At 39.1% G+C, this 24,171-nt stretch overlaps 2 protein-coding genes and 1 pseudogene across 2 annotated transcripts; 2 read left to right on the forward strand and 1 right to left on the reverse strand.

Annotated features, from left to right (window-relative positions):
- Nucleotides 1-266: 266 nt before the first annotated feature.
- LOC119491593 (extracellular calcium-sensing receptor-like) lies at nucleotides 267-4,655 on the forward strand. Its single transcript, XM_037775741.1, has 6 exons — nucleotides 267-463; nucleotides 557-845; nucleotides 1,119-1,919; nucleotides 2,006-2,233; nucleotides 3,354-3,477; nucleotides 3,637-4,655. The coding sequence occupies exons 1-6, from the start codon at nucleotides 267-269 to the stop codon at nucleotides 4,539-4,541; spliced, it is 2,544 nt and encodes an 847-aa protein (XP_037631669.1). The 3' UTR covers nucleotides 4,542-4,655.
- A 1,948-nt stretch (nucleotides 4,656-6,603) lies between these two features.
- Nucleotides 6,604-17,885, reverse strand: LOC119491715 (extracellular calcium-sensing receptor-like). The gene is made up of 6 exons (XM_037775914.1): nucleotides 17,734-17,885; nucleotides 17,351-17,639; nucleotides 8,976-9,779; nucleotides 8,662-8,889; nucleotides 7,676-7,799; nucleotides 6,604-7,508 (listed from the first exon to the last, which is right to left on the reverse strand). Exons 1-6 carry the CDS (start codon nucleotides 17,868-17,870, stop codon nucleotides 6,604-6,606), a joined length of 2,487 nt encoding a protein of 828 aa, XP_037631842.1. The 5' UTR covers nucleotides 17,871-17,885.
- A 912-nt stretch (nucleotides 17,886-18,797) lies between these two features.
- On the forward strand, nucleotides 18,798-20,961 carry LOC119491594 (annotated as a pseudogene).
- Nucleotides 20,962-24,171: the final 3,210 nt, after the last annotated feature.

Consider the following 24,171-nt stretch of genomic DNA (forward strand, 5'->3'; position numbering starts at 1 on the left):
ATCCCTTTTTTTGTTGACAAATAAAAAATCTCCAGCATTGAAAGAAACATAATGGTCTTAGAAACAGAATATACCATCTCAAATGAAGAACAACAAAGTTAAATGACATCATGATACAGTGATTCGATAAGAGGACCATTTGCAGAAGTATAAAGCTCTGCCCATGACAGGAGACACACCTGTTGGTCAGCGAAAGACAAACTCATCACACCGTACAGGTTAGTGTGTGTGCCTGTTTGTTCCAGATGTGTGACTGTGCCTATGTCATGTTACTGTTTGTGCTTTTTGTGGGAGCCTTTGGAGCAGAGGAAGACACACCGCTTTGTGAGATGCTGGGAAGTCCAGAGTTTCCTGTGTTATCTAAGGAAGGAGATATCACTATTGGAGGAGTTTTCTCCATCCATAATGCAATACATCCTCCATCCTCCTTCACAGATACTCCAGAACTTCTCATATGCTCTGGGTATTTTTTGTTGTCTCCTTTCTCATTTGTTTTGTTTTTTAACAGAAGAAATGTTGAAAAGCTGTTTGTTGAAACTCTTCTCACTCTTTTCAGGATAATTGTGAGACAATTTCAATTTGCCCAAACAATGATTTTTGCCATCCAGGAGATCAACAATAGCAGCTCTCTGCTGCCTAATATCTCAATTGGTTATAAGGTGTTTGACAACTGTGTTTCAACACTGTATTCTTCGCGTGTGGTGATGGGTCTAATAAATGGACAGGAAAGGACTTTAGGTCAAACCTGCTCTGGCCAGTCATCTGTTCATGCCATCATCGGACCATCCGATTCCTCCTCAACCATTGCGGTGCTACAAATTGCAGGGGTTTTCCAAATACCAGTGGTAAATATGACATATCTGTATTTATTTTTTGACTAATTTCACCATGTTCCATTTTACAACTTAGTATGAAGGGACCATCAACAAAGTCTGAATTATGGTATAATTATGGTTCATTTCAGGGCTATAAGGTCAGAATTAAGGTTTCCAGGGTTTGCACAGATGCAGCAGATTCAGTCAAAAGTCTAACTTTTGTCAGTTATTACTTGTATTCAAATGTTATAAATGTGTTTTATGTTATGTTTTTTATGTATCTCTCCTTTTCTTTTCTATTAGATCAGTTACTATGCGACTTGTGCTTGTCTGAGTAACAGAAAGGAGTACCCCTCCTTCTTCAGAACCATCCCTAGTGACTACTATCAGAGCAGAGCCTTGGCAAAACTGGTAAAGCACTTTGGCTGGACATGGGTTGGGGCAGTTAGAAGTGATAATGACTATGGTAACAACGGCATGGAAACATTTATCACAGCTGCAAGGCAGGAGGGGGTCTGCATCGAGTACTCAGAAGTCATCTCAAGCACTGACTCCAGTGGGCATATTGCCAGGGTGGTCAGAGTGATCCAAAGCGGCAGTGCAAAGGTTTTAGTTGCCTTCCTCTCCCACGGGCTGGGAATTCTGCTTGAGGAAGCTCTGAAGAACAACTTAACTGGGCTGCAGTGGGTGGGCAGCGAGTCCTGGATTACGGCAACTTACCTGGCCACCAAGAGGTACTCGGGAATCCTGACAGGATCTCTGGGCTTCACCATCAGAAAAGCAAAGATCCCGGGCCTGCGAGAGTTTCTTTTGCAAGTTAACCCAAGTCAAGACCCTCATAATAATCTGCTGAGGGAGTTCTGGGAAGCCACATTTGGTTGCAGTTTCCAACCTAGTGTGCACGGTCAGACCCAGTGCTCTGGTTCTGAGAGACTAGAGGACATCAACAATCCTTTCACAGATGTGTCAAAGCTAAGGATATCCAACAATGTGTATAAGGCTGTGTATGCTGTGGCTCATGCCATGCACAACATGTTGAAATGTGGGCAAAGAGAAGCAGTGAAACAGTTGTGTATCTGGAAAGATTTTTTAGAGCCTAAAGAGGTTAGAGGTCACCTTCAAGAATGAAGTAAATATGTTGAATAATAACCCTGTACTTTAAGTTATTCACCATTATTATCTGTTGGTAGGTTGTGAAACACCTCCAAGATGTAAATTTCACCCTTCAGTCAGGAGAAACTGTGGGTTTTGATGAAAACGGAGACCCTGCAGCAACTTATGAACTGGTGAACTGGCAGAGAAACCAAGCAGGAGAGGCTGTGTTTGTGGCTGTAGGGAGCTACGATGCCTCACTACCGAATGGAAAGCAGTTTATCATGAACGGAATAAACACAACATGGGCTGCCGGATCCCAAAAGGTATCAAACAAACATGTGAGGTATGAAATAGGTTACCACTTGTGAAGGTTGATTTAAAAACTAATGAGAGCCCCTTCTATCACTAAAAAAGGTCAATTCTGCATCGTTTAGGAAGTCATAGAAAAGCAAACAAAAATAAAATAAAAAATACACATATATAAAAATACTGTGGATTTTGCAGACTGACATGCCAAGTGCCAAGAATTTCATTTCTGATGTAGATTAATTTGTAAGATCAAGGTATAAAGCTTAAACTAGAGTTTTTAGATCCTAAAAAAGACCCTTATGCTGATTAAATTTAACCAACTAAATTAAAGCTGCAGTTGGTTACTTTTAGCAAATATGATGAAAAGTAATTTTTTCAAAACTGTCACTATATCCTGACAATAGCACATGAGACAGATAATCTATGAAAAAAACATCATCTTCCTCTGCATCGTCCTAGTGCTTCTAATGGCATTTGAAATTTTAAACCGTGCCGAAAAAAAACAACCAATTAGAGTTGAGCAGTCTCTGAGCAGCAAAACCTGTTAACTCAGATCAAACGGTCAAACTAGCATAATCAACATTATGTAACTGTAATACGTATTTCTCAGGTCAAATGTTTTCTGAAACATATTTTAGTGTACTGTTTAGCTGTAAAATGAGAAAGCTTGTGACCTGGCCATCATGAAACAATACCAATACCAAGCGCCCACCAGCCGGAGCAAACTTTCTCATTTAAGAGCTTAACAGCAAACTAAAATATCTTTCTAAAAACTTTTGAGGCAAGAAATAGGCATTGTAGTAACAAAATCTTGATTCATATTTGATCGGTGTTGCCGAGATGGGCAGTTTTATTGGAGTTCATGCATTTTGCGAGCAGTAATTTAAAGGTTCTTACAGACTCCTCAGTGATGATTGGCTGCTTTCCTTCGTTGCTGTGAAATCTTGCAAATGCCATGATGCACAGGAGGGCACAAAGTAACATTATTTTGTTCAGATTACATGTCTCATGCACTACTATCATTGTATAATGACCGTTTATGAAAATAACTTTTTTTTATCATATTCGCTTTAAGAATTTGGACTACACCGGCAACAAACTATGAGTAACTGAGGAGTTGTGGTGTTGTTACAGAGGCCACAGTCTGTCTGCAGTGAGAGTTGTCTGCCAGGTTTCCGGCAGGCTGTGATTAAAGGCAAACCCATCTGCTGTTTCTCCTGCATCGCCTGTGCTGATGGAGAGATCAGTAACTCCAGCAGTGAGTAGATCTGTAATTTACTATGTAATATTTGTACAAAATCAATGCTTTACAGTAGCTTTATAAGTCAGAAAATATAGCAAGCGCTTATTTTAACATGAGCTCTGCTCTCATAAATTGCAGCATGAAACATTTCAACGTTCCATGTTTTCAATTCAGATGCTGCCGAATGTTCGCGGTGTCCGCTGGAGTACTGGTCAAATGAAGATCACAACCAGTGTGTCCCAAAGGTGATCGAGTTCCTATCTTACGAAGAAACCATGGGCGCCCTCCTCGCTGCTTTCTCGTTGTTCGGAGCAAGTTTAACACTGGTGGTGTCATGTGTCTTCTTTCGCTTTCGTCACACACCTCTCGTCAAAGCCAGCAACTCTGAGCTGAGCTTCCTGCTGCTCTTCTCCTTGACTCTGTGTTTCCTGTGCTCTCTGACCTTCATAGGTCAGCCCTCTGAGTGGTCCTGCATGCTGCGACACACAGCATTCGGCATCACTTTTGCCCTGTGCATGTCTTGTATCTTGGCTAAAACCATGGCGGTGGTGAACGCCTTTAAGGCTAATAGGCCATCGAAGACAGTCCCTCAGTGCTCTGCTCCGCTTCAGAGAACAAGCGTTCTCAGCTTTACTTTACTACAGGTGTTAGTTTGTGTGCTGTGGTTAGCTCTTGCCCCTCCATTCCCCTACAAAAATACAGCTCATGCCACTGAAAGGATTATTCTAGAGTGTGATTTAGGTTCACCTATTGGGTTCTGGGCTGTGCTGGGGTATATAGGACTCCTGGCTGTGCTCTGCTTTGTCTTCGCTTTTCTGGCTCGAAAGCTGCCTGATAATTTCAATGAAGCTAAATTCATCACCTTCAGCATGCTGATATTCTCTGCAGTCTGGATCACATTTATCCCAGCGTATGTCAGCTCTCCTGGGAAGTTCACTGTGGCTGTGGAGATATTTGCTATTTTAGCCTCCAGTTATGGACTACTTCTCTGTATATTTGCACCAAAGTGCTTTATTATTGTTCTCAAACCTGAACTGAACACAAAAAAACATCTGATGGGGAAAACAGAATCCAATTAAACATAAATTTAATGACAGTCTTTTACTTTTTTATTTCACGAGTTGTGGCCTGGCTTTAATTTTGAAATGACCCCAGAATACTATTAATTATAACATACATATTATTTAGCTTGCTTTTTTTTAATCAAAATTCAGACACAATCTACAAAGCAACTGTGTCAACATTGTTAACTGGCAGTTAATCTCACATTTTGATTTTAGATAATTCCATGATGTTGGGAGTCCTACCTATCTGTTGCTACAATAGACAGTTAAAACATGTTTGAGTTATAATAATAATAATAATAGTAATAGTAATTTGCATTTCATATAAATATTAAAAAAAAAATGTTTTGCATTGTCTTACACTTGTATTGTTACCAATTTATTGCACAATACAAATAAATAAAATAAATGTAAAAACTATCCACGACTTCCTGTCCCTTCATTTTAATTAACATAGTCGTACAGATTATGGAGAACATTTCTTTAAATGTTGGGACTGAACCTAATCTGGGTTTTAATATAATCATATACACTATATATATATATATGCACATAACATATCAGTGAAGTTTTTTTTATTTTAATACATTCATCACAATTACAATATATTAACTATACAGCAAGTGGCACTGAATAGAAGTCTTTTATTTAGCATGCTAACATGCTAAATGTTATGCTAACACCAGCATGTTAGGATTTGATGATTGTTAACATGCACGTTAATCAACTAATGTAGCCTACTCTTTTTTGCTGGTGTTTACTGAATGAAAACCCTGAATACATGTTCAGTAAATATCATACTTAAAATATATTATGATTTCTTGTTACTTTTGGTCGCCGGTTCAATCCACAGACCACTGATGAGCCAGGCCTTTAAGATTAAACCTGATTCAGTGGAGCTATATGCACTGGCCATGTTCAAGGTTTGATGTGAATGTCTGTAACTGGTTGAGTATGAACAGGGCATCCCAGAAAAAGAGAACCCTGTTCGCAATATAACTTCCCTGAATGAATTAAGGTTAAGATCTCTGTTATTACATTAGCTACTTTATATTTGGGGATATTAAAGACAAGACCGGCTGTGTGGGATAGGTTAGTGTCAAGTGCATGTTCTTTTCAAGAGTCTTTTTCAGAAATGAAAAAACCTTTTCACTCGTATGTTTTCTGTAAAATATGTGTATAATATGCTTGTGTGAATACAGTGTACATGGTGAAGGCCCTATAATAGGAATTAAAACAAAGAGACAGGAAGTCATGGATACTTTTTTATTTGTTTTCTTTATTTTGATCATGCAAAAAAGTGGTAACAATATAATAAGATGTGTTAGATAATGCAAAACATGTTTTTAAAAGTGTTTTTATTCATATGAAATGCATATTATTATTATTATTATTATGTTAACGTATTTCTTAACTTTTTATTTTAGCAGCAGATAGGTAGGATAGGTAGGATTCACTACAAAATAGAATTGCCTAAAATTAAAATGTGAGTTTAACTGCCAGTCAGCAATGTTGAATTGACAAAAACTGCTTTGTTGCTTTTGTTTATATTTTGATACAGAGCGAAAAAAAGAATACTAAATAAAATGTATGTTTTAATTAATAGTATTCTGGGATCACTTTAAAATCAAAGCCAAGTTTGTGAAATAAAAAAGTAAAAGGCTGTTATTTCATTTATATTCAATAGCATCCTGTTTTCCCCATCAGATGTTTCTTTTTTTGTGTTCAGTTCAGGTTTGAGAACAATAATAAAGCACTTTGGTGCAAATATACTGAGAAGTAGTCCATAACTGGAGGCTAAAATAGCGGTGAAGAGGGGCAAAGAAAAAGGAGGAACAAAGAGATTCCTCTGATTTTGTCCTGGATGAATTTCACAAGTATGTGTGAATGCTACAGTAGCCAATGGCTACTGAGCTGAGTCAATGGGTCAAGGATCATATTACTGAGTTCATGTGGTCACTTGCCAGCAGTCACATTGGTGGGTCCCAACATATATTATCATGAAAAGTATTCTGGGGTCAATTCAATATTGAAACCAAGACACAACACAACACAAGACTGTTCATTTAATTTATGTTTAATGGGATCCTGTTTTCCCCATCAGATGTTTTTTTGTGTTCAGTTCAGGTTTGAGGACAATAATAAAGCACTTTGGTGCAAATATACAGAGAAGTAGTCCATAACTGGAGGCTAAAATAGCAAATATCTCCACAGCCACAGTGAACTTCCCAGGAGAGCTGACATACGCTGGGATAAATGTGATCCAGACAGCACAGAATATCAGCATGCTGAAGGTGATAAATTTAGCTTCATTGAAATTATCAGGCAGCTTTCGAGCCAGAAAAGCGAAGACGAAGCACATTACAGCCAGGAGTCCTATATACCCCAGCACAGCCCAGAACCCAATAGGTGACCCTAAATCACACTCTAGAATAATCCTTTCAGTGGCATGAGCTGTATTTTTGTAGGGGAATGGCGGGGCAAGAGTTAACCACAGAACACAAACTAACACCTGCAGTGAAGTAAAGCTGAGAACGCTTGTTCTCTGAAGCGGAGCAGAGCATTGAGGGACTTTGTTCGATGGCCTTTTAGCCTTAAAGGCGTTCACCACCGCCATGGTTTTAGCCAAGATACAAGACATGCACAGGGCAAAGGTGATGCCGAATGCTGTGTGTCGTAGCATGCAGGACCACTCAGAGGGCCGGCCTATGAAGGTCAGAGAGCACAGGAAACACAGAGTCAAGGAGAAGAGCAGCAGGAAGCTCAGCTCAGAGTTACTGGCTTTGACGAGAGGTGTGTGACGAAAGCGAAAGAAGACACATGACACCACCAGTGTTAAACTTGCTCCGAACAACGAGAAAGCAGCGAGGAGGGCGCCCATGGTTTCTCCGTAAGATAGGAACTCGATCACCTTTGGAACACACTGGCTGTGATCTTCATTTGACCAGTACTCCAGTGGACACCGTGAACACTCGGCAGAATCTGAATGGAAAACATGGAACGCTGAAATGTGTTCATGCTGTCAGCTGCGAGTTATTAGAGCAGAGCTCATATTAAAATAAGCACCTGCTGTATTTAGTGACTTATAAAGATACTCGAAAGCATTGATTTCATACACATATTATATAATAAATTATAGATCTACTCACTGCTGGAGTTACTGATCTCTCCATCAGCACAGGCGATGCAGGAGAAACAGCAGATGGGTTTGCCTTTAATCACAGCCTGCCGGAAACCTGGCAGACAACTCTCACTGCAGACAGACTGTGGCCTCTGTAACAACACCACAACTCCTCAGTTACTCATAGTTTGTTGCCCCTGTTGTCCAAATACTTAAAGCAAATATGAGCAAATATGATAAAAACAGCCAATTGGAGCTAAGGGGTCTGTAGAGCAGCTGTTAATCACTGCTTGCAAAACTCACAAACTCCGATCACACTGCCAAAAAAGGCAGCGCTGATCAAACATGAAACAAAATGATGTTACTGTAATGTCTATTTCTCGCCTCAAATGTTTTCAGAAATATATTTTAGTCTAATGTTTAGCTGAAAAATGTTTGAAAACATTTGAGGCAAGAAATAAGCACAACAGTAACACAATATTGATTCATTTTTGATCAGCGCTTCCTAGTTTGACCATTTGATCGGAGTTCACAGCTTTTGCTGCCCAGAGACTACTCAACTCTAATTGGTTGTGTTTGTTCAGGCAGGGTAGGACATTTCAAATGCCATTAGAAGCACTAGGACAATGCAGAGGAAGATAATGTTTTTTTTCATAGATTATCTGTCTCTTGTACTATTGTCAGGATATAGTGACTGTTTTGTAAAAATACATTTTCATCATATTTGCTCAAAGTTACTGGCATCAGCTTTAATTTAATTAGTTTTATATAATCAGCATTAGGGTCTTATTTATGGTTTAAAAACTCATGCTTGAGCTTTATACCTTGATCTTACACATCAATCATTTTTATATATGTGTATTTTTGTTTTGTTTTGTTTTTAACTTTTATAAGACTTCTTAAACTATGCAGAATTGACATATTTTTAATAATGGTAATCACACTTAATACTTTAATTAAAATCAACCTCCACATTATGTAGCCTATTTCATACCTAACATGTTTGTTTGATACCTTTGGGGATCCGGCAGCCCATGTTGTGTTTATTCCGTTCATAATAAACTGCTTTCCATTCGGTAGTGAGGCATCGTAGCTCCCTACAGCCACAAACACAATATCTCCTGCTTGGTTTCTCTGCCAGTTCACCAGCTCATAAGTTGCTGTAGGGTCTCCGTTGTCATCAAAACCCACAGTTTCTCCTGACTGAAGGGTGAAATTCACATCTTGGAGGTGTTTCACAACCTACCAACAGAGAATAATGGTGAATAACTTAAAATACAGGGTTATTATTTAAAATGTTTACTTAATTCTTGAAGGCGACCTCTAACCTCTTTAGGCTCTAAAAAATCTTTCCAGATACAGGACTGATTCACCGCTTCACCACTTTGTCCACATTTCAACATGTTATGCATGGCATGAGCCACAGCATACACAGCCTTATACACATTGTTGGATATCCTTAGCGCTGACACATCTGTGAAACCATTGTTGATGTCCTCTAGTCTCTCAGAACCAGAGCACTGGGTCTGACCATGCAGGCTGGGTTGGAAACTGCAACCAAATGTGGTTTCCCAGAACTCCCTCAGCAGATTATTATGAGGGTCTTGACTTGGGTTAACCTGCAAAAGAAACTCTCTCAGGCCTGGGATCTTTGCTTTTCTGATGGTGAAGCCCAGAGACCCTGTCAGGATTCCCGAGTACCTCTTGGTGGCCAGGTAAGGTGCCGTAATCCAGGATTCACTGCCCACCCACTGAAGCCCAGTTAAATTCTGCTTCAGAGCTTCCTCAAGCAGCATATCTATCTCCTGGGAGATGAAGGCAACTAAAACCTTTGCACTGCCACTTTGGATCACTCTGACCACCTTGGCAATTTGCCCACTGGAGTCAGTCCTTGAGATGACCTCTGAGTACTCGATGCAGACCCCCTCCTGCCTTGCAGCTATGATAAATGTTTCCATGCCATTGTTACCATAGTCATTATCACTTCTAACTGCCCCAACCCATGTCCAGCCAAAGTGCTTTACCAGTTTTGCCAAGGCTCTGCTCTGATAGTAGTCACTAGGGATGGTTCTGAAGAAGGAGGGGTACTCCTTTCTGTTACTCAGACAAGCACAAGTGGCAAGGTAACTGATCTAATAGGAAAGAAAAGGAGGGATGCAAAAAAACACATTTATAAAATAAGGGTATAAGAAATAATTGACAACAGGTAGACGTTTGACTCAATTTGCTGCAACTGTGCAAACCCTGGCAACCTTAATCCTGACCTTATAGCCCAGAAATGAATCATATTACCACCAGAATTCAGTGTTTGTTGATGGTCCCTTTATACTACATTGTATAAGGAACATGGTCAAAATATTATTAAAAATATGACACATATTTACCACTGGGATTTGGAAAAGCCCTGCAATTTGTAGCATCGCAATGGTTGAGGAGGAACTAGAGGGTCCGATGATGGCATGAACAGATGACTGGCCGGAGCAGCTTTGACCCAAAGTCCTTTCCTGCCCATTTATTAGACCCATCACCACACTCGAAGAAGACAGTGTTGAAGCACAGTTGTCAAACACCTTATAACCAATTGAGATATTAGGCAGCAGAGAGCTGCTATTGTTGATCTCCTGGATGGCAAAAATCATTGTTTGGGCAAATTGAAATTGTTGCATTTTCATCCTGAAAGGATAGATAACAGTTTTAACTAACAGCTTTTTGACTTAAATCAAAACCAATGAGAAAGGAGACAACAAACAGAACCTGGAGCATATGAGAGGTTCTGGAGCATCTGTGAAGAAAAGCGAAGGCTTCAACATTTCTTTTTGGATGTAGAAAACTCCTCCAATAGTGATATCTCCTTCCTTAGATAACAGAGGAAACTCTGGCCTCCCCAGCATCTCACAGAGCACCATGTCTTCCTGTGCACCAAAGGCTCCCACAGAAAACACAAACAGTAACATGACATAGGCACTGTCAAACATTTTCTACAAACAGGCACACACACTAACCTGTATGCTGTGATGAGCTCTTCTATCGCTGACCAACAGGTGTGTCTCCTGTGATGGGCAGAGCTTTATACTTCTGCAGATGGTCCTCATATCAAATCACTGTTTAATGATGTCACATCACTTTGTTGTTTTTCATTTCAGATGGTATATTCTTTTTCTAAGACTGTTATGTTATTATTCTTGTAAGTTAAATTGTAGGGGGGGGTGATGAGGGGGAAACATACTTTAGCTGCAAACTGAGAATATCAACAAGTTTGTTTCAAAGATGGATTTTTTTTATTTGCCAAATCTACAACAATGAAAAATGTAAAACAGAACAGACACAGATAAAAAGTCTGAATTAAAGCTGCGAGCAGCGATGAACGGGCCCTCTCCCCTCCTGGCGCGTCGGGGGTACTGGCGGGATGCCGGACAACATACCTGTATATTTCAGTGACCATCGGACACTGCATGCACAAGTTAGACGTTATTTCCTGCGTGTACTGAGTGGGACAGGAAATGACGTATTGCAATTTTTCACCTTTTCCTGTGTCCACTATGAGGCGCTAGTGAACACAGTTAAACATTCATCATGTTGATCATCATCAAGTGTAGACCACACAATGTAAATTTCATATGAATCAGATTATATTTTTCACATATCGCTGACTTCCTGTTGCCAGTAGGTAGGGCTGTGACTATGAATCAATATTGCCATGTAAATGTCCTCAGGCCTGAACTCTTATGAAGTAGATCAAGTTTGGGGCAGATTGGACCAAGTACAGTCAACAACAGTTTGTCTTTCAATGGCGAATCATGTAAATTCTCCTCTCTTCTATGGGACATCTACTGTAGACTTGCTATCCCCCCTTAAACACCCCCTGGACACCTCTAATGAAGACAAAAACAGGTCTATTGTGGGTCTCACAGAGGTAATCAGTCTCATTTGATCTCAGCTTTTCTCTGGTTTAAGTGCATCGACAAACATCACATTTACTCCAAAAGTGATACTACAAAATGTCATTTTAGAAAGTCATATGTATGTACTATATTATTCATATATTAAAATGTTTTGGTGTACCTAACATGTAATCAAACTAATATCAAGACTCAACAGTTGGTTCCATGCAAGGTTTTAAATGTAAATAATCTGCATGTCTTTTAAACAGGTTTCACTATAGACTTGGTACCATACATATGTATATCAGCTGCTTGATTAGACTGTAAATGCCAGATTGACGATAATGACCCACCTATGGCCCATTAACTGGTGCAAAAATGTGTAAATGAGCTCTGATGTACAGTACCAACACTGGTTTGATGACAATGACCCACCTATGGCCCATTAACTGGTGCAAGAATGTGTAAATGAGCTCTGATGTAAAGTACCAACACTGGTTTGATGACAATGACCCACCTATGGCCCATTAACTGGTGCAAGAATGTGTAAATGAGCTCTGATTTAAAGTACAAACACTGGTACTGATTCAGCTATTTTACCCCTAAACAGTTAAAAGTATATTTGTGTCAGTATATTTGTGAAATGACAATAAAAGTTTTCATCTATGTGCTTTTTGAAATGTGTCACATAGTTTTTTTCTGTTTGCCACATTGTGTTGCTGAACACTACAATACTGGAACAATAGGATACCTTGAACACAAGTACAAATATTATAAAACAGATACTGTGGGGGATTGTCACAATACATGTATTTTATTAAGATCCAAGAGATTTTTTATATAGTTTATTTAGCTTGATTATTAGGAGAATTTTCTTAATACATAAATGAGCACTTCTTTCTGAAATAGCTTGTGGTTCCATGAACACGAACTACTTAAAAACCAAATTCACCATTTCTGGATTACACCTTTTTTATTAACAATATTCATATTGTTTCCATAATATTTATTATGATTTTGTAAATAACTAAATCTTAAACTTACATGATATTCATTATGGTTATGTAAATATCTAAAAACATAATTTAAATAAGTTTCATTGTAGTTTGGTCATAAATTGAAAACACGAAGTGCAAGGAAACCTATTGTTTTTCTAAGTATTATTATTATTTTTCTGCTGCGAGATCGCATTTTTGGGACCTTTCCCATCCCCAAAAACTCACCAAAAGTGGAATATGCATCAGAAGTCGCGAAAATTGCAAATTTCTGTAATGACTGGGCTCGGGTGTCTCCAGCAGGGCTCCATAGCGCCCCCTAATGATGGCAGGTTGTCAGAAAAAGTTACTCCGATCTTCACGAAATTCAAGTATGTCATTGCTCACGCCCTCATACCCGGATTAAATATTTTCGAGATTTTTTCGGCCAACAGGAAGTCAGCCATGTTGGACTTCCTGCGTGATTTTAAAATTTACGAACACATGTTTGAGGACTTTAGGATGCACAAAAACTCATGAAACTTTACACGCACATCCAAACTCGTAATTACTTTGATTTAGTGGTGAAACTTTGCTTGGGCGTGGCATTTTGGCTCTCTAGCGCCCCCTTATGTCTTTTAGACTTTGAACATGCCTTTGACGCCCTTGGTATACTCGAAAACTCATGAAAGTTGGCAAGCAATTAGCCTCATCTAACAACACACCTACATGCATCATTTCTCCCACTGAGTTTGAATCTGATGCTGGTGTAGTTGATGTCAGTGATGATGTCTGTGAGGAAAATAAGGTTAAACTACCTGATGACCTCATTGAAGTAGTAGGTGACAGCTGTTGTGTTGCTGTTGGATTCCCAATGACAGGCTTTCAATTGAATGTGTTATCCAAAGAAGTTTCTCAGACATTGTTTAATCAGTTAAATGTTGTGTTTGAGAAACAAGGTGAAGTACCCTCTGGATCATACGGTGCTTTGGGTGAGCCATGCACTACAGACAAAATTGTTAGTGATGGAAATTGTTTTTTAGGGCTCTGTCACAAGTTGTGTGTGGCAACCAGAAACCCCATCGCAAGTTTAGGCTTGCTATCTTGAAGCACATGGAGGGAAACAAATTGTTGTTTGGTAGTTTGATAAGAAGGGACTACAGCTCGTTGACAGATTATATCAACAAGTCCAGAATGAATTTTGTTGGTAGCTGGGCAACTGAGGTGGAAATCCAGGCTGCAGCAAACCTTCTGGGTGTAGATATCTACACACACTCTAGTGGCAAGTGGTTGAAATACAGATGTATGGGCAAGCAAGTTTCTGAGCAGGGAATTTACTTACTGCATCATAATCAGAATTATTATGAATCAGTCGTGTGTGTAAAACACCATTCAGGTTGCTATAATCTGTGTATGATTCAAGAACAGCTTAATACAAAGCAAATGCAAACCAGGAGTGATAGAAGCAGTTGTATTGAAATGATTGACCTGAGTGAATCTGAAGATTCAGTTGCTGATCAGGGCAGTGGAATGTCATCAAAACATAAGAATGTTAATGATTCAGATGAATGCAATGACAGACAGAAAGAGTATTCATTCAGATAAAAAGACATCTACTTCTGCCCAGCGATCAAAGTATATGATTACAAAGAAATGTTTGACTTTAAAGATGCAATATAGACGTGATCCATCTAACAAAGTGAAGCGACAAAGGGCATGTAGTAAAAGATATTATGATAATGAGGAATACGGTTTGAAGTTGAGGGAAAACAGTATACAGAAACATGCTATTGATGAGAACCACAGGTTGTCTGCTCGCAAAGCCAGCATTAACAAATATGCTGTAGATGAGAACCACAGGTCGTCTCTTCGTAAAGCCAGCATTAACAAATATGCTGTAGATGAGCAACACAAATTGTCACTGAAAACAGCTAACAGGCGGAAATCGATTGAAATGAAAGAGAGAAAGAAAAGCTTTGACTTTGTGTTGAGACAGTTACAGGAAAAGGTAAGAAGTGGACCGGACTATGTATGTTAGGTTGCTTTTCAAGCACCACGTACAAATTTGTAACAAGAATAGTTACTTGCAGCAGAAGGAGAGTTCTTTGGTAGCCAAGAAGTGGAAGATTTTTGTGCTAAGTGTGCTAATTGTGAGGTACCTTGCAAGTGGTTAGAATCATCAAAAGGTTAGTTATGGAATTGTTATTGTTGCAATGTTAAGTTGCGTCAAGGTGAAATGCCAGCAGAGAGCATTGTTAATAACTTGCATTTGTATCCTATTTCTCCAGAGCTGAGTTGTCTTAATAGTTTAGAACAGCATTTGATTGCATTACACATTCCTTTTATGAAGATGTTGGCCTTGCCTAAAGGTGCACAAAACGGCATTCATGGACCACTTGTCACTTGTCACTTGTCACTTGTGTTCCATCCAATATTGTTAGCTCACGGTTGTTTTACCAAGAACTGACACAGATGTATCTGTCTTGCGTGTGAAGTTGAAACGCAAATTGACATATAAAGGACACTACGAATATCAATATGTCAATATAGATCATGTTAGACAAGCTGTGCTGTACTTACAGAAAACCAATCCATATTATGCAATTCAATAATGATTGGCTGAATGATTTTGAACAAGGCAACGATGAAGCTATGCATGTGGATGCGGAAGGGGAGGCAAGTGCTGAAGCAGACAATTTACATGATCGCCAATCACATGGCATTTTCATGGATACATGCCTTCAGCCAATAGACTTAAGGCAGGAGATATTAGATCGCTTTGACAACAATTTAAATGTTGCACCTGCTGAGGGTAACAACACTGTTCAAGTCCTCCAAGATAAAACTAATGAGGCAAAAAGTTTCCCAACTTTATTCCCAATCGGAAGTCCAACATATCATGACTTCCGTAACAATAGATTGACTTTGTCACGCTATGTTAATAATAGCATCTTGAATGCTGATGGCAGGTTTGCTACAAATTTGGAATATATTTTCTACGCCCAATACATGAGTGAAGTGGATCAGGTTTCATCCAACATTTCAATAGCTTTATGCAAGGGGCATAATTGAAATAATACATCTAAAATCTCAGCTGACATGCTGAATAACAACCAGTCTTTGCAACGTTTCTTTCAGAATGATGAGGGGGATATAGGTTTATGAAGCCAATTCGAGGCACCCCTGCTTTTTGGTCTGGGATCCAAAAGGATTTGTTTGCAATGGTTAGACAGATTGGTCTGCCTACTTTCTTCTGTTCTTTCTCATCAGCTGACATGAGATGGGGAAATTTGTTAAGTTGTATGTTGCATCAAGACGGTAGAAGTGAGAATCCTGAAGATATAGACTGGGCAGCCAAATGTGATCTTTTGCGACGCAACCCTGTTACTGCTGCTCGCATGTTTGACTATAGATGGCATACCTTTTTGAAGGATGTCATATATTCACTTAGTCAACCAATAGGGAAAGTAGTAGATTATTTCTATCGTTTTGAGCTTCAGCAGAGAGGGAGTCCTCACGTTCACGCAATTTTCTGGATAGAAAACAGCCCTCAAGCAAAATTTCACCACTAAATCAAAGTAATTACTAGTTTAGATGTGCGTGTAAAGTTTCATGAGTTTTTGTGCATTCTAAAGTCCTCAAACATGTATTCGTACATTTTAAAATCACGCAGGAAGTCCAAGATAGCTGACGTCCTGTTGGCCAAAAAAATCTCAAAAATATTTAATCCGGGTTTGAGGATGTGAACAATAACATACTAGAATTTAGTGAAGATCGAAGAAACTTTCTCTGAAAAACTGCCTACATTAGGGGGCGCTATCGTGCCCGCTGGTGACACCCGAGCCCAATCACTCCAGAATATTGAATTTCGCGCCACTTCTGACGCATATTCCACTTTTGGTGAGTTTTTGGGGATGGAAAAGGTCCCAAAAAGGCAATCTCCGGGTAGAAAAATAATAATAATACCTAGAAAAACAATAGGTTTCCTATCACTTCGTGCCAGGACACCGTTGGGGTCCTGGCACTTTCGTGCTTGGGCCCTAATTACAAATCCATCTGCTAGTTCAGCACCATGGACAGTGTAATGGATTTACCAATACACAGTACAGTTAGGCTACTGATATTCAGAGCCATGGTTGGGGCCATCGATTCTAACAATCTTTAGTCAGATAAAATATCAATGAGTCAGGTGTCCTCTAACCTCTTTTGGCTCTAAAAAATCTTTCCAGATACACAACTGTTTCACTGCTTCTCTTTGCCCACATTTCAACATGTTGTGCATGGCATGAGCCACAGCATACACAGCCTTATACACATTGTTGGATATCCTTAACTTTGACACATCTGTGAAAGGATTGTTGATGTCCTCTAGTCTCTCAGAACCAGAGCACTGTGTCTGACCATGCACACTAGGTTGGAAACTGCAACCAAATCTGCCTTCCCAGAACCCCCTCAGCAGATTATTATGAGGTTCTTGACTTAGGTTAACTTGCAAAAGAAACTCTCGCAGTCCCGGGATCTTTGCCTGAAGAAGGAGGGGTACTCCTTTCTGTTACTCAGACAAGCACAAGTGGTATAGTGACTGATCTAATGAAAAGAAAAGGAGGAATACAAAAAAACACATTTATAACATTTGAGTACAAGTAATAACTGACAAAAGGTAGACTTTTGACTCAATCTGCATTATCTGTGCAAACCCTGGAAACTTAATTCTGACCTTATAGCCCTGAATTGAACCATAACACTACCAGAATGCATTCTTTGTCGATGGTCCCTTCATACTAAGTTGTAAAAAGGAACATGGTGAAATCAGTCAAAAAAAATAATACAAATATGACACATATTTACCACTGGTATTTGGAAAAGCCCTGCAATTTGTAGCATCGCAATGGTTGAGGAGGAACCAGAGGGTCCGATGATGGCATGAACAGATGACTGGCCGGAGCAGGTTTGACCCAAAGTCCTTTCCTGCCCATTTATTAGACCCATCACCACACTCGAAGAATACAGTGTTGAAGCACAGTTGTCAAACACCTTATAACCAATTGAGATATTAGGCAGCAGAGAGCTGCTATTGTTGATCTCCTGGATGGCAAAAATCATTGTTTGGGCAAAGTGAAATGCTCGCATATTCATCCTGAAAACGAGAAAGAACAGTTTTAACTAACAGCTTTTAGACTTTTCTTTTGTTAAAAACAAAAAAAAATGAGAAATGAGACAACAAACAGTACCCAGAGCATATGAGAGGTTCTGGAGCATCTGTGAAGGAGGGCGAAGGGTTAAATGTTGGTTGGTGGATGTAGAAAGCTCCTCCAATAGTGATATCTCCTTCCTTAGATAACACAGGAAACACTGGGCTCCCCAGCATCTCACAGAGCGCCGTGTCTTCCTCTGCTCCAAAGGCCCCCACAAAAAGCACAAACTGTAACATGACATAGGCACAGTCACACATCTGGAACAAACAGGCACACACTAACATGTATACGCTGTGATGAGTTCTTCTATCACTGACCAACAGGTGTGACTCCTGTCATGGGCAGAGCTTTATACTTCTGCAGATGGTCCTCTTATCGAATCACTGTATAATGATGTCATATCATTTTGTTGTTTTTCATTTGAGATGGTATATTTTGTTTCAAACACCATTATGTTTCTTTCAAAGCTGGAGATTTTTTATTTGCCAAATCTACGTCAATGAAAAGGGAGAAACAGAAAAAAAGAAACACTGGAAATCAAACTCAATAATTGGGAGTTGATTTGGAGAAACACCATAAAATAATTGTTATTCAGGCAAATATGGGAAACAAAATTTGAGGCAGTGCTTTGATTTTATACTTGAATATTTTTTTTTAAATAATTATATAATTACAACAGAACTAAAAATGTTGTTAGGCTCTTCATGTTTGTTTGGGGCAGTACACCTTAAATGTTTCAGGCCCAGACAAATAATGCATTCTAGTAGTATTATGGTTCAATTCAGGGCTATAAGGTCAGAATTAAGGTTTCCAGGATTCGAACAGATGCAGCAGATTGAGTCAAAAGTCTACCTTTTGTCAGTTATTTTCTTGTACTCAAATGTTATAAATGTGTTTTTTTGTATTCCTCCTTTTCTTTTGTATTAGATCAGTCACTATGCCACTTGTGCTTGTCTGAGTAACAGAAGGAGTACCCCTCCTTCTTCAGAACCATCCCTAGTGACTACTATCAGAGCAGAGCCTTGGCAAAATTGGTAAAGCACTTTGGCTGGACATGGGTTGGGGCAGTTAGAAGTGACAATGACTATGGTAACAATGGCATGGAAACATTTATCAAAGCTGCAAGCCAGGAGGGGGTCTGCATCGAGTACTCAGAAGTCATCTCAAGCACTTACCCCAGTGGGCAAATTGCCAAGGTGGTCAGAGTGATCCAAAGCGGCAGTGCAAAGGTTTTAGTTGCCTTCCTCTCCCACGGGCTGGGAATTCTGCTTGAGGAAGCTCTGAAGAACAACTTAACTGGGCTGCAGTGGGTGGGCAGCGAGTCCTGGATTACGGCAACTTACCTGGCCACCAAGAGGTACTCAGGAATCCTGACAGGATCTCTGGGCTTCACCATCAGAAAAGCAAAGATCCCGGGCCTGCGAGAGTTTCTTTTGCAAGTTAACCCAAGTCAAGACCCTCATAATAATCTGCTGAGGGAGTTCTGGGAAGCCACATTTGGTTGCAGTTTCCAACCTAGTGTGCACGGTCAGACCCAGTGCTCTGGTTCTGAGAAACTAGAGGACATCAACAATCCTTTCACAGATGTGTCAAAGCTAAGGATATCCAACAATGTGTATAAGGCTGTGTATGCTGTGGCTCATGCCATGCACAACATGTTGAAATGTGGGCAAAGAGAAGCAGTGAAACAGTTGTGTATCTGGAAAGATTTTTTAGAGCCTAAAGAGGTTAGAGGTCACCTTCAAGAATGAAGTAAATATGTTGAATAATAACCCTGTACTTTAAGTTATTCACCATTATTATCTGTTGGTAGGTTGTGAAACACCTCCAAGATGTAAATTTCACCCTTCAGTCAGGAGAAACTGTGGGTTTTAATGAAAACGGAGACCCTGCAGCAACTTATGAACTGGTGAACTGGCTAGAGAAACCAAGCAGGAGAGGCTGTGTTTGTGGCTGTAGGGAGCTACGATGCCTCACTACCGAATGGAAAGCAGTTTATCATGAACGGAATAAACACAACATGGGCTGCCGGATCCCAAAAGGTATCAAACAAACATGTGAGGTATGAAATAGGTTACCACTTGTGAAGGTTGATTTAAAAAACTAATGAGAGCCCCTTCTATCACTAAAAAAGGTCAATTCTGCATCGTTTAGGAAGTCATAGAAAAGCAAACAAAAATAAAATAAAAAATACACATACATAAAAATACTGTGGATTTTGCAGACTGACATGCCAAGTGCCAAGAATTTCATTCTGATGTAGATTAATTTGTAAGATCAAGGTATAAAGCTTAAACTAGAGTTTTTAGATCCTAAAAAAGACCCTTATGCTGATTAAATTTAACCAACTAAATTAAAGCCGCAGTTGGTTACTTTTAGCAACTATGATGAAAAGTAATTTTTTCAAAACTGTCACTATATCCTGACAATAGCACATGAGACAGATAATCTATGAAAAAAACATCATCTTCCTCTGCATCGTCCTAGTGCTTCTAATGGCATTTGAAATTTTAAACCGTGCCGAAAAAAAAACAACCAATTAGAGTTGAGCAGTCTCTGAGCAGCAAAACCTGTTAACCTCAGATCAAACGGTCAAACTAGCATAATCAACATTATGTAACTGTAATACGTATTTCTCAGGTCAAATGTTTTCTGAAACATATTTTAGTGTACTGTTTAGCTGTAAAATGAGAAAGCTTGTGACCTGGCCATCATGAAACAATACCAATACCAAGCGCCCACCAGCCGGAGCAAACTTTCTCATTTAAGAGCTTACAGCAAACTAAAAATATCTTTCTAAAAACTTTTTGAGGCAAGAAATAGGCATTGTAGTAACAAAATCTTGATTCATATTTGATCGGTGTTGCCGAGATGGGCAGTTTTATTGGAGTTCATGCATTTTGCGAGCAGTAATTTAAAGTTCTTACAGACTCCTCAGTGATGATTGGCTGCTTTCCTTCGTTGCTGTGAAATCTTGCAAATGCCATGATGCACAGGAGGGCACAAAGTAACATTATTTTGTTCAGATTACATGTCTCATGCACTACTATCATTGTATAATGACCGTTTATGAAAATAACTTTTTTTATCATATTCGCTTTAAGAATTTGGACTACACCGGCAACAAACTATGAGTAACTGAGGAGTTGTGTGTTGTTACAGAGGCCACAGTCTGTCTGCAGTGAGAGTTGTCTGCCAGGTTTCCGGCAGGCTGTGATTAAAGGCAAACCCATCTGCTGTTTCTCCTGCATCGCCTGTGCTTGATGGAGAGATCAGTAACTCAGCAGTGAGTAGATCTGTAATTTACTATGTAATATTTGTACAAAATCAATGCTTTACAGTAGCTTTATAAGTCAGAAAATATAGCAAGCGCTTATTTAACATGAGCTCTGCTCTCATAAATTGCAGCATGAAACATTTCAGCGTTCCATGTTTTCAATTCAGAATGCTGCCGAATGTTCGCAGGTGTCCCGCTGGAGTACTGGTCAAATGAAGATCACAACCAGTGTGTCCAAAGGTGATCGAGTTCCTATCTTACGAAGAAACCATGGGCGCCCTCCTCGCTGCTTTCTCCTTGTTCGGAGCAAGTTGTACACTGGTGGTGTCATGTGTCTTCTTTCGCTTCGTCACACACCTCTCGTCAAAGCCAGCAACTCTGAGCTGAGCTTCCTGCTGCTCTTCTCCTTGACTCTGTGTTTCCTGTGCTCTCTGAGCCTTCATAGGTCAGGCCCTCTGAGTGGTCCTGCATGCTGCGACACACAGCATTCGGCATCACCTTTGCCCTGTGCATGTCTTGTATCTTGGCTAAAACCATGGCGGTGGTGAACGCCTTTAATGCTAATAGGCCATCGAACACAGTTCCTTCAGTGCTCTGCTCCGCTTCAGAGAACAAGCGTTCTCAGCTGTACTTTACTAGCAGGTGTTAGTTTGTGTTCTGTGGTTAGCTCTTGCCCCGCCATTCCCCTACAAAAATACAGCTCATGCCACTGAAAGGATTATTCTAGAGTGTGATTTAGGTTCACCTATCGGGTTCTGGGCTGTGCTGGGGTATATAGGACTCCTGGCTGTACTCTGCTTCGTCTTCGCTTTTCTGGCTCGAAAGTTACCTGATAATTTCAATGAAGCTAAATTATAACGTTCAGCATGCTGATATTCTGTGCAGTCTGGATCACATTTATCCCAGCGTATGTCAGTTCTCCTGGGAAATTCACTGTGGCTGTGGAGATATTTGCTATTTTAGGCCTCCAGTTATGGACTACTTCTCTGTATATTTGCACCAAAGTGCATTATTATTGTTCTCAAACCTGAACTGAACACAAAAAACATCTGATGGGGAAAACAGGATCCCAATAAACATAAATGAAATTAATCTTTTACTGTTTTATTTCACGCCTTGTGGCTTGGCTTTAATTTTGAAGTGACCCCAGAATACTATTCATTAAAAACATCATATTATTTAGCTTGCTTTTTCTGAATCAGAATCTAGAAAAAAGCTAGGTGCTACAATAGACAGTTAAAAAATGCTTGCGTTAAAATAATAATAATTTACAATTCATATTAAAAACATATATTAAAAACATATTTTGTATTATCTTACATTTGTATTGTTACCATTTTATTTCACAAAAAATAAATACAAAAAACATATATAAACTATCCATGACTTCCTGTCTCTTCATTTTAGTTTCTATAATATGGCCTTTACCTTGTAAACTGTCATCACACAAACATAATATGCAAATGTTTTACAAAAACATGTAGGTGAAAAGCTTAGTTATTTTATTAAAACTACTTGAATAGAACCTGAACTTGACACAAACCTCTCCCGACACAGAATATCCTGTCTTTAATATCCCCAAATATACAGTAGCTAATGAAATAATAAAGATCATAATTTATTCAGGGAAGTTCAATTGCGAACCAGGGTGTCACTTTCAGGGATACCCTGTTCACACTCAAACAGTTACAATCAATCACACCCTGAACTCAGCTAATGCATATAGCTCCACTGAAATAGGTTAAGAGTTAAAGGCCTTGCTCAACGGCATATCAGGTTACCTGTTGATTGAACCAGCCACCAAAAGTCGCCTAAGATATATCATAACATATATAATTACTGATAATTTTTCAGGTGTTTCATTCAGCCAACACCAGAAAAAAAGGAGGCTACATTAGTACATTACATGCATGATTAACAACCATTGACTCCTAACATGCTGGTGTTAGCATAACATTTAGCATGTTAGCATGCTAAATAAAAGGATGTTCTTCAGTGCCACCTGCTGGACAGTTAATATACATGTAATTGTGATGAAATGATTCAAATAAAACGACTTAATATGTACATATACAATACATACATAGTGTATACATATGTAACTCTATTAAATATCATGACCTTCAGTATTTGAAGATGCTGTGAAACCCCAGATTAGAGTTCAATCTCATTATTTTTGAAATTTTCACTACATAAAATTTCTGCAAAACTATGTTAAGGTTAAGTTAAGGAAAGATCATGCTTCTGGCGAATGAATGGTGGTTAAATTATGGTTAGGGTCAAGCAACAAAAACACTGGTTAAGGTTTGGGAAAGAGGTGAACTGTAACAGGATCCAAAAATCCACCCAGATTTGCTACATGCTCTTTCACCACCATAAACCTCCACACCACTAACTACGTCCTGCATTGGCACTGAACATTGTTCTAATCGTGAGGTGTAGTAGAATCGTCCAATGCAGACATAATTCTTAAGAATACTGGTGCTGACATATTTTTTTTTTGTAAGGATTTTTTTTTAACAAATTGTTTAATGACAAATAAAACACATATGATAACACATATATATACTGCACCAAAATAATTAATACAAACATATCATAAAGCTAAATTCTTCATCTCGACTGAACTCTGTCAGAAGCTTTCTTCACACACACTCTAATGTACTAATTTTTTTGGTATCTGGGCCTGAAACATTTAAAGTGTACTGCCCCAAACAAACATGAAGAGCCTAACAACATTTGTAGTTCTGTTGTAACTATATAATTATTTAAACAAATTATTCAAGTATAACATCAAAGCACTGCCTCAAATTTTTTTTCCATATTTGCCTGAATAACAATTATTTTATGGTGTTTCTCCAACTCATCTCCTAATTATTGAATTTGATTTCCAGCGTTTCTTTTTTTCTGTTTCTCCCTTTTCATTGGCATAGATTTGGCAAAAATAAAAGAATGTCCAGCTTCGAAATAAACTTATTACTGACAGTAATAATGACATAATGGTGTTCGAAAACAGAATGTACCATCTCAAATAAAAAACAACAAAGTGATATGACATCATTATACAGTGATTCGATAAGAGGACCATCTGCAGAAGTATAAAGCTCTGCCCATCACAGGAGTCACACCTGTTGGTCAGCAGTAGAAAGAGCTCATCACCACGTATACAGGTTAGTGTGTGTGCCTGTTTGTACCAG

Source organism: Sebastes umbrosus, chromosome 7, assembly GCF_015220745.1.
Source record: "Sebastes umbrosus isolate fSebUmb1 chromosome 7, fSebUmb1.pri, whole genome shotgun sequence".
NCBI classification, from domain to species: Eukaryota; Metazoa; Chordata; class Actinopteri; order Perciformes; family Sebastidae; genus Sebastes; species Sebastes umbrosus.

Bases quoted from the DNA above. Each gene is read 5' to 3' on its own strand.
- LOC119491715 (XM_037775914.1), bottom strand. From the start codon at position 17,870: ATGCTGGGGAGCCCAGTGTTTCCTGTGTTATCTAAGGAAGGAGATATC. The intron at 17,640-17,733 runs GTACTGTTTGTT...TCTCGTTTTCAG, and splicing joins GAACCTCTCATATGCTCTGG to GATGAATATGCGAGCATTTC. The intron at 7,800-8,661 runs GTATCAAACAAA...GTGTTGTTACAG, and splicing joins GGGCTGCCGGATCCCCAAAG to AGGCCACAGTCTGTCTGCAG.
- LOC119491593 (XM_037775741.1), top strand. From the start codon at position 267: ATGTTACTGTTTGTGCTTTTTGTGGGAGCCTTTGGAGCAGAGGAAGAC. The intron at 464-556 runs GTATTTTTTGTT...CACTCTTTTCAG, and splicing joins GAACTTCTCATATGCTCTGG to GATAATTGTGAGACAATTTC. The intron at 2,234-3,353 runs GTATCAAACAAA...GTGTTGTTACAG, and splicing joins GGGCTGCCGGATCCCAAAAG to AGGCCACAGTCTGTCTGCAG.